Genomic DNA, 13,312 nt, shown 5'->3' on the forward strand with positions numbered 1-13,312 from the left:
GGGAGATGGCAGAGGCCTTAAATTCTGTTTCCAATGACTATCCTGAGGCTTTACAGAAATGCCATTTCAACTCCACTTCCCATTCCCACACAGATCTGTTGTGCATGCATGCGTGTTCCTATTTCATCCTCATCCTTCTTTACTCCAAAAAGAGAAAATCTCTAGCTCTGCTAACCTTGCCGCATAAGAATTATTTTCCAATCCAGGCAACATCCTGGTAAATCTCCTTTACACCCTCTCCATAGGGTCCACATCCTTCCTATAATGAGATGACCAGAACAATACTCCGTGTGATCTTACCAGAGATTTATAAAGTTGCAAATCATCTGCCTCTATCTCCCATCTTCAACCCTTCTCCAAGTGACTCTTTCTGTCTGTCATCCTCAGTCCACCATCACTTACTGGCTCAGGCCTCACCTATTTTGCCCTCCTCTTTATACTGGCTATCTTCCACATTTGGTGCTGAAGAAGGTTTCAAGACAAAACAATGACTCTATTTTCCTCCCTATGTGCTGTCTTACCCACTGAGCTCCTCCTATAAATTGTTTTTTTGTTTTAAATTATATGATATAATTGACTGAAGGGATGTGTGATAAGTTAAATAAATCTAAATAAAAATGAAACACAAGGGAATCTTTGCAATAAACCAAAGGAGAAAACAAACTGCCAAGACTGGGTAAGCACGGTTAGCATATTGGTTAGTGCATGCTATTACAGCACCAGTAACCTGGGATCAAATCCACCACTGTCTGTAAGGAGTTTCTAGGTTCTCCCCGTGTCCTTGTGGGTTTCCTCTGGGTACTCTGCTTTCGTCCTACACTTCAAAATGAACAGGGGCAGAACAAATATGTGGATGAGATAAAAAACAAATGATCAAACATCACTGGGGTAGCGTGCAGACCTCCTTAAATGTAATGGATATGGAATAATTTATGCAACACAGTTATGAAGACAAACAAAACAGCAATATTTCCAGGAATAAGTGAATTTATCATGAAATTAATAAGTCAGAATAGAGGGCTGCTGGGTGTAAAATGAAAACTCAAACTAACCGTTGCCATAAATGCAGCATTCTTAAATGTGTTATCAATCTCTGTGAGGATGAAACATCAAATACTACTTAACAGTGAATACACACATAAAACACTGAAATGAGCTGCCATGGCACTATCTGATTTAACTCCCTATCTGAATGTTTTAACAAAATATACAGCTGATGGGAGAGAACTCGGACACACAGTCAAAGCTGGTCTGATACCAACACAGATCCAGAACAATACAAAGAAATAGGGCTCCTGTGGGGTTTACAGAATATCAGAATGCAAGAAACCATAGAAAGATAAATGTACATCAAGATCCATGATGGGGAAAAGGTGATCACTCCAGTTGAAGATAAAACACAGGAAACTAAAAAGGGAAACGTGACTGGTAAATATTAAAACAACAATGGAAAAAAGGTAAAACAGAGTTCAACAATTCAGGATGCAAATTAAAAAAAAAAGACAAGACACTTGCTTGAGATAAGTAAGCAAGTAGTTAAAATATTCAGGATGGAAGATTAAGAGTGAAATCAAAATATAATTAGGAAAGCAAAGTGAAACAGGTCAAAGTACAAACATATCTCCATAATATCTAAGTAAAAGGGAAAGTAATATTTAATATGCTGTTGATGTGGACAAGGGAGTGATGCTCTGCTCATAAATAGGATGGCAAAAAAACATGTCTGATATTAATAAACCTGTAGTGGGTAAATGGACAATAAATTAATTGCATGAGATGAAGGGCTTGGGTTAGAGACAGGAACTATGTTGGCCACCTAATACTTGAATAATAAAACTCTAAATGAATAGCAGAGCAAAAGAATCTCCAAGAAGTAAAAGTCACATAACTTTAAATTGAAAAGAAAACGAATTCCCAGGATTTCCTTGCAGAAGAATAAATAACATTTGACTAAAAAAAAGGGAAAGTCTGTCATCTGGTTGGTTGGACCTATGATTATAAATTTAAAGATAATCTGGATAAGTCAACGGGGAGGTCAGGATCAGATAGTTAATGAAGACGGGTAAGGATAGTCGAGAACAAAACAACTTTACTCAGTGACGGTAAAAGTTGCATCAAAGTAACATCTGACCACCCTCTTTAAAAAAAGGTCCATGTTATTTGTTTCCAGGAGGATTTGGATGTTATTTTCTCCAAAAAAGAAACAACCACACAGATTGAAAAAGAGAGAGGGTCGAACCTGAGTGGAGACTGCAAGTCTCTCAGATGGGCATATAAATGATTGGTGGGGGGGGGGGGGGGAATGGGTTATTCTGGGCCAATTGTCCCAAGGCTGCCAAGGCCTTCGAGAAAAATAACCATTAATTTGATATTTAAGAAAAAATACTCACCAATTCCAAATAGAAAAGCCGCCACCGACGGCTCAGAGGATTAATGGAGACGACACCTCTTCACACCCACCACGCCTTCCCGCTCCTGGGGCAACGTGCCGCGGCGGAACTCTTCCCCCGCCCCTCGGACCACGTGCCGCGGCGGAACTCTTCCCCGCCCCTCGGACCACGTGCCGCGGCGGAACTCTTCCCCCGCCCCTCGGACCACTTGCCGCGGCGAAACTCTTCCCCCGCCCCTCGGACCACGTGCCGCGGCGGAACTCTTCCCCCGCCCCTCGGACCACGTGCCGCGGCGGAACTCTTCTCCCCCCGCCCCTCGGGCCACGTGCCGCGGCGGAACTCTTCCCCCCGCCCCTCGGACCATGTGCCGCGGCGGAACTCTTCCCCCGCCCCTCGGACCACGTGCCGCGGCGGAACTCTTCCCCGCCCCTCGGACCACGTGCCGCGGCGGAACTCTTCCCCCGCCCCTCGGACCACTTGCCGCGGCGGAACTCTTCCCCCGCCCCTCGGGCCACGTGCCGCGGCGGAACTCTTCTCCCCCCGCCCCTCGGGCCACGTGCCGCGGCGGAACTCTTCCCCCCGCCCCTCGGACCATGTGCCGCGGCGGAACTCTTCCCCCGCCCCTCGGACCACGTGCCGCGGCGGAACTCTTCCCCGCCCCTCGGACCACGTGCCGCGGCGGAACTCTTCCCCCGCCCCTCGGACCACGTGCCGCGGCGGAACTCTTCCCCCGCCCCTCGGACCACGTGCCGCGGCGGAACTCTTCCCCCGCCCCTCGGACCACTTGCCGCGGCGAAACTCTTCCCCCGACCCTCGGACCACGTGCCGCGGCGGAACTCTTCTCCCCCCGCCCCTCGGGCCACGTGCTGCGGCGGAACTCTTCCCGTGGTGCCGTAGCGATGATCTTCGTTCCGTCCTGAGAGTTCCCCCCCCCCCCAACCACTTTACACACCGAAGTGCCAATCAGTCTCGTTTCTCCAATGTGCAGATTAAAGGTCACCCCGCCAGAAAACCTCGACCACCTTTAATCCACCATTTATCTTGGCTCTGAGAGCCATTTTTGAAGTCTGCCGGTCGGGAGGACACCGCTCCTCTGGGGACTCACCAACATTGGAGATTGGCTGCTCCTCTCCACAGTGGCTCTCTGCTCTGATGTGCAGGTAAGGCCTTCTTTCTTCTCCAATGATTTTCCTTCTTCCCTTTTCTCTGTTATTCTTACTTTCTCTCTTTTGGGTGCCATCTTCTGTCTCTTCTCTGTAACGTTATCTTTCTCTTCCTGTATTTTTTGTTTATTGAGCTGTTTTTCAAACAGATTTTTTTCTTTTCTCTGGAGAGAGCTGGTTCCACTTGACCAGCCATTACTCCATCACGTGACTCCCCCTCCTTTGCTTTTAATGTTATCTGATTGCCCTCATTAGTTACAGTTAAGCCTCCTTCCTAGTTTTTATTTTTATGGAAGGCAAGTACAGGAGTTTTTGCTATCTACCGTCATGTCCTCCCATAATGTTTGGGACAGACACTTTACACCTGTACATCATAATAAGTGGCCACTATCCAATGCACAATATACAAAATTTATTTAAGTTTGTTCCAAGGAATAAAAGTTATGAGATATAATGTACAATCTAAACAAATCAATGAGCCATTTGTTTACACATTGTCTGAAAATGAGAGCAGAAGAGTCACTGGATCTCAGCTTAGTTGATCTTTGTAAGCTTGCCTATATCACCACCGACGTCCAATTATTAAAATTGATTGTAATTGATGATGTGATCAGAAAAATAGCACAATCCAGTGAAAACTGACCCTCAGATTGAGATATCTCAAATTAGACAAAAGCAAAAAATCAACAAAAAGACATTAATTTGCTGCAAATTCATTATAAATCAAAACAGAACAAACCAAATGACATCTATACATTTTTAAAATATATAATAATTTTCAACAGACACTGACAAGGAAAAAAAGCCATTTTATGAATTGTTTATAAAAATGCAATTACTTGAGAAGATGGTAATCATGTCAAAACATTTCTTCATACAGGATGGGACAATGACTGCACCTCATCTGAGCAGTCAGCATACGATTCCTTATAATCTTCGTGAGGTTTGATCATTATTACACACGTTGGTCGTTTGGTTCCTGCAGATGCTCCCAAATCCTATACAAAAGCACAAATATCATGTGAACTTTATAATCCAGTCACTTGTGCAAACAATAAAGCGCATCACCAACTACCTGACCCGACTGCACCAAGAAGGTATTTGAGGAGATTTGGCATGTCACTGAAGACTCTTGGAAACTTCTTCAGGTGTACCGTAGAGAGCATCCTGACTAGTTGCATCATTGCCTGGTATGAAGGGGTCAACACTTCGAAGAAAAACTCTCGAGGGTCATTAACTTGGACTGCGACATCACGGCACCAGTCTTCACTCAATAGAGGACATCAACAAGAGGTGGTGCCTCAAGAAAGCAGCTCTATCCTCAAGGACCCCCACCACCCAGGCCGTGTCCTCTTCACTCTGCTACAGAGCACAAGGCCAGCTTCTTCCCTGCTGCCATCAGATTTCTGAATGATCAATGAATTAAAAGACACTGCCTTACTTTGACTTTTTGAATATTATGTTTATTCATTTTGTAAGATGGTTTATCTGTGATGTTTGCCCTATGATGACGCTGCCGCAAAACAACTAATTTTGTGGCTTGTTCATGACAATAAATTCTGATAACACTGGGCAACAATTCCCCCCCTCCCCCAAAAGGTTTGCTTCCTGAAAAAAAAACACAAATTGGGGATTATGATAGACAACTTCAAGCTAAAATAAAGCAGATACGCTGGGGAGTTAAAATTTTTTTTTTTTTAAAGATAATTTCACATTTTCTGTATCACGTGGGAAGTGGAGAAACATTAAATTAACTTTTATTGAATTTAGCCTGCTTAATCCCACAATGACGCTGACACTTTGCGTCAGTTCAACGGACCTAAAAATGTTTTGCTGCTGATTTTTGTTTGTACTCAGCATCTGATGCCTCTCATGTCAGTGTCCAACAATAATCGGCCAGCAATGATGGATTCCAGATGCTCTGACACCGATTTTCCATGGTCGCAATGCCCCGGGAGAAGCCTTTCACCACGATCGCCACTGATCAGCAGGGAAGAAGACCAAGTGTAAATGCCGAAAATGAATTCTCAACGGCACATTGCACTTCATGGTTTTGTATGCTTTTAAGTATTGTTACATCTTAAAAATGGAATGTGATAGGGAATTTTTGAGCAGATTGTCAAGATCAACAGCCAAAATTCAATAAAATACAGCCAAAAGTGTTCAGAAAGCAAAATCTTTGTTGTCCAGTGTAATCAGAGCAATTCAGTAAAGTTGTTAAAATAGTCTGGAAAAAACTATTATATTTGCATTCCAGTTTCCTTAAACAGCTTTAAATTATCTGTTTAGCTAAGGGGCAAGCCAAAAAGACACTATTCAAATTTCATACAAACAGCTTTAGCCAATGTATTTTTTTCTCTTTCAAACTTTCCATATTTGCATTCTTTTCTTTGTCGACATCATCCAATTTGGGCTGAGGCTGTCTTTCCATTGCTATTACTCTGTTGTCAGCAAAGTTTTCTGAATGATCTCTTGCGACTGTGTTTTTATATTATGGAATTAAAAATGAGGTCTTACCACTTTGGAAGGAATGTAGACATAGGGGAGATTATTATCTTCACACAAAACTGGAAGGTGGCTGTAAACATCAATTGGTATTGTATCACCAGCCAATAAAACTATTCTGTAACCAAAAAATATTGTATAAGCACCATATCAAACCATAAAGGACATAATACATAATTATGTACAGTACATATACTTTATAAAATACAAATATGCACACAGCTCCAATAGCCATGATGAACTACAAGGAAAACAGATGGAAGAGAATGTTGCTAATTTTGCAAGCAAATTCTTTTGGAAGAACACAGCAGCTCATACCTACAGCCAAATCCAATGAACACTGAATTTTCCCATTTCATGTAACCCATTCCCCACATTTCTTTTCCAGTCCCACCAGTTCTCTCCCTGTTTCTCCATTCTCTTCCACTTTGTTCCTGGTTGCCCTTGCCCATCATCTCAACACCTATCTATCTTGGTGCCTTCTTCTTTGGTTCATCCAGTTCTCTGCCCATCATCCTTCTCTTACCTGGTTCCACCTATGAGTCCGTCTCAACCTCACACTTCCCTGACATGGCCCATTCTGCCCAAAATCACACCTGCTCTGGTTCCACTTTTACCTGCCAGCCTGTTATACTCCCTCTCACCTCTACAGCCCTCTTCTGTCCACATTCTGAGAACACGTGCAGGGCTTTGACCTGAAAAGTGACCACTGCTTTGCCTCCACCAATGCTGCTCAACTGCTACCAAGTTCCTCCAGTAGATTCCATTATCTGCAGCCACCTGTGCCCCACTAGTCTAATCAGTTCTATTCATTTAAGTTACGGCTACTTCATCCTGCGCTGAAAGCTTCTCCTGCATTGTGTTTGGGAAACTTTCAGTGTCCATAAAGGCCATATGTGCAGAAAGAGCAGCTAGCTACAGGTTGACAATGTTATGAAGCTGACAACGAATTCAATCGAGAGCATCATTAAAACTTGGGCAGGGGAACAGGTGATGGGGAATGAGGAGAGAAACAAAATACAGTAAAGGAAGTAATGGTGAAAGGCAGAGAAAACAAAATTGAGGAACTCAACACACCAATGACATCCTGAAGAAAGCACATCAGTGCTTCTACTTTCTCAGGAATTTGTGGAGGTTTGGTATGACACCATAAACCCTGTCAAATTTCTACAGATGTTTGGTGGAAAGTGTACTGACACCAATACCCCTGAGCATAAAGCCCTCCAAAAGGTAATGGACACAGCCCAGGACATCACAGGCAAAACCCTCCCCACTATCAAGAACATCCACAGGGAACATTGTTGTCATAGAGAAGCAGCAATCATCAAGGATCCACACCACCCAGCACACACTCTGTTCTTGCTGTTGCCATTAAGAAAGAGGTATAGGCGGACTAAAAGGAATTTATTAATCGGATCAAAAGGTAGTTTATCAGTTCAAACTCCAATATATCAAAATAAATTGATTCCTTTTTCATTGAATAATAAGAGTTTTAGAAGACTGGTGGATTAAAGGAATAAGATTGCAGGATTGTTTTGAAGAAGAGAAATTTTTATCATTTAATCAGCTTAAAGAGAAATTTGGGATTTTAGAGAATTCTCTGTTTATTATCAAATTAGGGCATTAGTGAAAGATAATTCTGGAAGAGAAATGAAAATTTCTAAGTTAACTAAATTTGAATTTACGGTTTCATTTTTCAGATACAGGTTTTATATCAGAAATGTATGCATTATTACAAGATACAATGGTTAAAAATTTTAGATACATCTAGGATTAAATGGGAGCATGATTTAAGTTGTGAGATTAGTCAGGTGGATTGGGAAAATATGTGTTATGATGGGTTGACTAAATTAATTAATGTAAGATATAGTATGGTTCATTATAATTTTTTGCATCAGGTATATTTAATAATTCAGATCTGTGTTTGAGGTGTGGATTATGTGTTGGAACATTTCTACCTTCAGCTTGGTTTTGTGATAAAGTTCATCCTTTCTGGTTTAAAATTAGGAAGTTTCTTCAAAATTAGTTTAAAATTCAATTTCCTTTAGATCCAAAAATTTTTCTGTGAGGTTATTTTACTCCGTTAGTGGACTTGAGGTTGGGTTATTTTACTCCGTTAGTGGACTTGGGGTTGGGTTATTTTACTCCGTTAGTGGACTTGGGGTTGGGTTATTTTACTCCGTTAGTGGACTTGGGGTTGGATAAGTTTATTCGTCTAACGTTGACGGTTGCTCGTAAATGTATCGCTATGTCTTGGAAAGATGAAGTGGAGTTAAATGTAGTTCGATGGCATCATGAGTTGAAGTTGTGTATCTATATGGAGGAAATAACATATAATTTACATAATAATTATGATTTCTTTTGTTAAGATGTGGACACGACATACGAAGAATATGAATTTAGTAATATTGTAAATTATTGAATGTTTTTGTTTATTTTTAATGCTTCCCTTTAGGGATCTGTTATGGGTTTGTTTTACTGTTTTATTATTAGACTACTTATTCTGTAAAAGTCTGTTTATTTTTATTGAAAAAATACTAAATAAAGTTTAAAAAGAAAGAGGTATAGGCACCACAAGTCTTGGACCACGAGGTTCAAGAACAGCTGCTACACCTGAACCATCAGACTCCTCAACAAACTCAATCAGAGATTCATTTAAAGACTCTTATTTGTGCACTTAATTGATTTTTTAAAATTCTCTGCATTGCAGTTTGTTTACATTCCATAAAAACTTCCTAATGCTCAAATGTAAATCCTTAAAAGTTTTTTTTGTGGAATTCAACAGGGAATTCACTGAAAAAATATTAAACCCTTGGAAAAATGTTTATCTTTATACAATTCACTCAACCTATTAGGGTTATTGGCAAATTATTCCACCTGTTTAAATCTTCTTTAATTTTATTAAGTAAAGGTAAATAATTCAATTTATATAAATTGTTTAACTCATTATCAACCATAATCCCCAAATATTTAATTCCATCCTCTGACCACTTAAATGGAGCAAATGCTCTACATAATTTCACTTTTGTCTCAATTAATCTTATAACCAGATATTTCACCATATTCTTCCAGTCTTATATATAATTGATGCAAAGAATTTTTGGGATCTGTCACATAAACCAAAACACTATTAGCAAATAAATTAATCTTATGTTCCTCTTGACTAACCTTTATACCCTTAATCTTAGAATCTTGTCTTATTAACTCTGCTAAAGGTTCTATTGCTCAAAACAAATGAAGCTGGAGGTAAAGGACATCCATGTCTACTTGATCTTGATAATGGAAAAGCAGAAGTTTGTCCATTGGTTACAACTTTAGCAGAAGGATATTTATATCAAGTTTTAACCCTTATTAATAAATGTAGATCCAAAACCAAATTTTTCTAATACCTTAAATAAATAATTCCATTCTAATCTATCAAAGGCCTTCTCAGCAAAATTCAGTATCGTCTCATTGTACATATACAATCCAACAAAAGTCTCTCTTTGGACCATGACGCACACATAATACCCAGTACACAACATTCAATTAAACAACCAAAGCAGACATATTACTAGCTAGATGGCCGAATTCAGTGGAGTCCCCGAGCCACTTTTCCGTAATGACCAGTTATTACCAGAATGCAACAGTCCTTCATTTCCCTTTGGTTCAGATGCAGCTACAGGTGTTCCAGTTTATTTTCCACAAATCATAGATTTACAAGCAAAATATCATCGTGGAGATGTACCTGTATAATGATCATATATGCAAGTTCCCTACCATCAGAAACAATTGTTATAATTGTGAATAAAGACTGCCAGAATTGAACACATGATTTGCTCTGCATTCACAACGGAAGACTCAAACAACCCCTAGAATGTTAGGGAATCAAAGATTGAGAAAGGGAAGAGAAGGAAATCAGCAATAGTTCAGAAATAGTGATGGGAAAATCCCCAAGGCTATTGCCAAGAAGGAAAGGAAGACGCATTATTGATTCAACTTTATCCTCACCCTTTTTCACCCTTGTTGATGAACTTCTGAACTTCTTTAACTCCCCGGCGTATCTGCTTTATTTTTGCAGCTAACAATGAGAGGGAAAATTAAATGGAATTAGATGTGCATAAGTTGTTGTAATGTCCAAATGTTCTATCCCTTGGAGCAGAGCTTGATTTATAAATCTACTTTTAAGATGCAGAATAAACGTGCACTATAAATGCCATAGAACATTACAGCATAGAAACAGGCCCTTAAAGTCTTTGCTGAACTATTTTTCTGCCTGCACCTACTGACCTGCACCCAGACCATAGCCTTCAACCTTCAAATCTATGTACCTCTCCAAATTCGTCTTAAATGTTAAAATTGAGCCTGCATTCTCCACTTCAGCTGACAGCTTGTCCCACACACCCATCACTGTCTGTGTGAAGAAGTTCCGCCTCACCTTCCCTCTAAACATTTCCCCATCACCCTTAAAGCCATGTCCTCTGGTTTGTATCTCACCTACAATCAGTGGAAAAAAGCCTACCTACATTTACTCTTTCTATCCCATTTATAATTTTAAATAACTCTATCAAATCTCCCCTCATTCTTCTATATTTAAAGAAAAAAAAGTCCTCACCTGTTTAACCTTTCCCCGTAACTCAATTCCTGAAGTTCCAGTAACATCATAGTAAATCTTCTCTTCACTCTTTCTGTCTTACTGATATCTTTCCTATAGATTGGTGGCCAACACTGCACATCTGTGCTCTACGAGTTGAGGATATACATGTGCATATAAATCTACAAATCTGATTAACTGATGGAGACAAATTCAACTGCAATATAAAACAGATGTAAAACTTATTCTCCTCTCACATATTTTTAATCCTTCAGCATTCCTAGTTCTCTCAATACTCAGATCCTCAATCCATCACTGCCCACCCTTGGCATCTGCACTCAACCTCCATCCCTGGCACCTTCACTCCTCAGGCTCCACCCTCAGCAGCCTCACTCCTCAGAGCTCCAACTCAGCCCCTCAATCCCTCCATCCTCACTCCACAGTGCTCTAGCTCCTCACTCCTCAAAGCTCCAGCCCTTCAATCCCTCCAACCTCACTCTTCAAATCTTAAACCTCTACCATCACTCCTCAGACTCCTCAAACTCCTCCTCCAAACCGTCTCCCCACCCTCCCGTTCCCCCACAGCCTCTCCAAACCCACTTCCCTCCACTCTCCTCTCCCATTCCTCCAAACGCATTCCCTCCACTCCAATCCCTCCAAACCCCCCTCCACTCCCATCCCTCCAAACCCATTCCCCTCCAAACCCATCCCCCTCCACTCCCATCCCTCCAAACCCATCCCCCTCCACTCCCATCTCTCCAAACCCATTCCCCTCCACTCCCATCCCTCCAAACCCATTCCCCTCCACTCCCATCCCTCCAAACCCATCCCCCTTCCACTCCCATCCCTCCAAACCCATCCCCCTCCACTCCCATCCCTCCAAACCCATCCCCCTCCACTCCCATCCCTCCAAACCCATCCCCCTCCACTCCCATCTCTCCAAACCCATTCCCCTCCACTCCCATCCCTCCACTCCCATCCCCTTCCACTCCCATCCCTCCAAACCCATTCCCCTCCACCCTCCCCAGCCCCCCTTCTCCAATCCCAACCCCTGCACCCTCCCCCCCCATTCTGTCACCTTTCTTCACGCATTTGTAAAGTTTCTTGCTCAGCTTCCTCGATGCCAGAGGGTGTGCGATCGCATTGACACTCGCCACCAGGTCCTCGTATTTTTTCTCCGGCTCTGGCTCCATCGTCTCGTCCAGTTTATCCTTCTTTATCTTCGGGGATTTCATTCCTCCGGGTGCTTGTTCGCGATCCGCTCCGTTGATCGACACGCGCTCCGAGCGATCGCCGCATGGCAGACAGGAAGAGGCGGGAACTTCCGGCCTAACGCCATGTCAATCAGCGGTGTGGCGACTCGGGCGCCCGCCTGTCAATCATTGGACCGACCTGGCGCATTGCTGGAGGAACTCCAGGTTCACAGCTGGAGAGAGGGGGTGGGGAGGTGAAATACGGAAGTCTATCGTGGTTGAGATTGAAATGCTGGAGGAGTTTAGCAGGTTGGAGATAAAGATATAATTACCTTGATGAAGGGCTCCAGCTCGAAACGTTGGTTACGTTTCTGTCTTTGCTATATCAAGTGCACTGACCTGCTGAGTTTTTCCAGCGTTGTTTTTACTTCAATCTCAATGTCTGCAGACTCTCCTGTTTTACTAAATATTACCAACGTTTTGGGCCTGAGTCCTTAAAGGTATAAGCAAAAAAAAAACCAGTAAGCCGTTTGAATAGACCAGAGGAAGGGGGAGGGGGGGGGGAAGAGAAAGAAGTTCAGACCTTCACTCCTCAGGCTCAAGAGGTGAGAATTGATTTTGGCTCTGTGAAAGGAGACAGAGAAAAGGGAAGAGCGAGGGGAAAAAAAACAGCTGAGGGAAAGGGAATGGAAACTTGAGTTGACTTTAAATTCTATCCATTTGGAGAGTGGCCCAACTGAAGAGGAGGTGTTGTCCTCTGAGTTGTGGCTGGTCTCTCCAAACTCCCATCCCTCCAAACCCACTCCCCTCCACTCCCATCCCTCCAAACCCACCCCCCTCCACTCCCATCCCTCCAAACCCACCCCCCTCCACTCCCATCCCTCCAAACCCACCCCCCTCCTCTCCCATCCCTCCAAACCCACCCCCCTCCACTCCCATCCCTCCAAACCCATCCCCATCCCTCCAAACCCATCCCCATCCCTCCAAACCCATCCCCATCCCTCCAAACCCATCCCCATCCCTCCAAACCCATCCCCATCCCTCCAAACCCATCCCCATCCCTCCAAACCCATCCCCATCCCTCCAAACCCATCCCCCTCCACTCCCATCCCTCCCTGGAAGTGCATGAGACCATGGACAGATATGTCAGAAATGAAATGGGTGGCCACATTGACTGGATATTGTCTGACCTGCTGAATTTCTCTGGCAATTCTATGTTTGCTCGATTCCAGAATCTGCAGCTTTTGTGTTTCAAAGTGAAGTAATGTAGTGATGCCAAGTGAATTGTCACCTTGCCCATGCGGATTAGTCATGGGCATAGCCAAATACAAAGACTTTGTGGGGAAGGAGCTGAGACAGGAGAAGAAAGCCCCTCCAACAACTGATGGGAGAAACTACAAGGGGGCCAGCAGCACAAAGGTACTACACAGCAAATTAGAGGATGAAATGTACAGGAATGGAATGTTTGAACATAACATTAAGGATGTG

At 42.8% G+C, this 13,312-nt stretch overlaps 3 protein-coding genes and 1 long non-coding RNA gene across 7 annotated transcripts in view; 1 reads left to right on the plus strand and 3 right to left on the minus strand.

Annotated features, from left to right (window-relative positions):
- The window catches only part of tdrd5 (tudor domain containing 5), a 49,680-nt gene extending 47,125 nt beyond the window's left edge, over positions 1–2,555 (minus strand). For all 4 annotated transcript variants that reach the window (XM_069905175.1, XM_069905173.1, XM_069905174.1 and 1 more), the window contains exon 1: positions 2,391–2,555. The gene's annotated coding sequence lies outside the window, so the exon portion shown is untranslated. The remainder of the gene's footprint in view (positions 1–2,390) is intronic.
- A 576-nt stretch (positions 2,556–3,131) lies between these two features.
- On the plus strand, positions 3,132–5,729 carry LOC138746846 (uncharacterized). Its single transcript, XR_011347152.1, has 2 exons — positions 3,132–3,550; positions 4,434–5,729. It is a non-coding gene; the product is annotated as an uncharacterized lncRNA (long non-coding RNA).
- nhp2 (NHP2 ribonucleoprotein homolog (yeast)) lies at positions 3,951–11,961 on the minus strand. Its single transcript, XM_069905402.1, has 4 exons — positions 11,710–11,961; positions 10,049–10,118; positions 6,071–6,176; positions 3,951–4,551 (listed from the first exon to the last, which is right to left on the minus strand). Exons 1-4 carry the CDS (start codon positions 11,864–11,866, stop codon positions 4,426–4,428), a joined length of 459 nt encoding a protein of 152 aa, XP_069761503.1. The 5' UTR covers positions 11,867–11,961; the 3' UTR covers positions 3,951–4,425.
- A 24-nt stretch (positions 11,962–11,985) lies between these two features.
- The window catches only part of brd8a (bromodomain containing 8a), a 68,920-nt gene continuing 67,593 nt past the window's right edge, over positions 11,986–13,312 (minus strand). Inside the window, exons 31-32 of the transcript XR_011347150.1 lie at positions 12,157–12,317; positions 11,986–12,057 (exon numbers count right to left, since the gene is read on the minus strand). The gene's annotated coding sequence lies outside the window, so the exon portion shown is untranslated. The remainder of the gene's footprint in view (positions 12,058–12,156; positions 12,318–13,312) is intronic.

This window comes from Narcine bancroftii, chromosome 12 (genome assembly GCF_036971445.1).
Source record: "Narcine bancroftii isolate sNarBan1 chromosome 12, sNarBan1.hap1, whole genome shotgun sequence".
Taxonomy (NCBI): Eukaryota; Metazoa; Chordata; class Chondrichthyes; order Torpediniformes; family Narcinidae; genus Narcine; species Narcine bancroftii.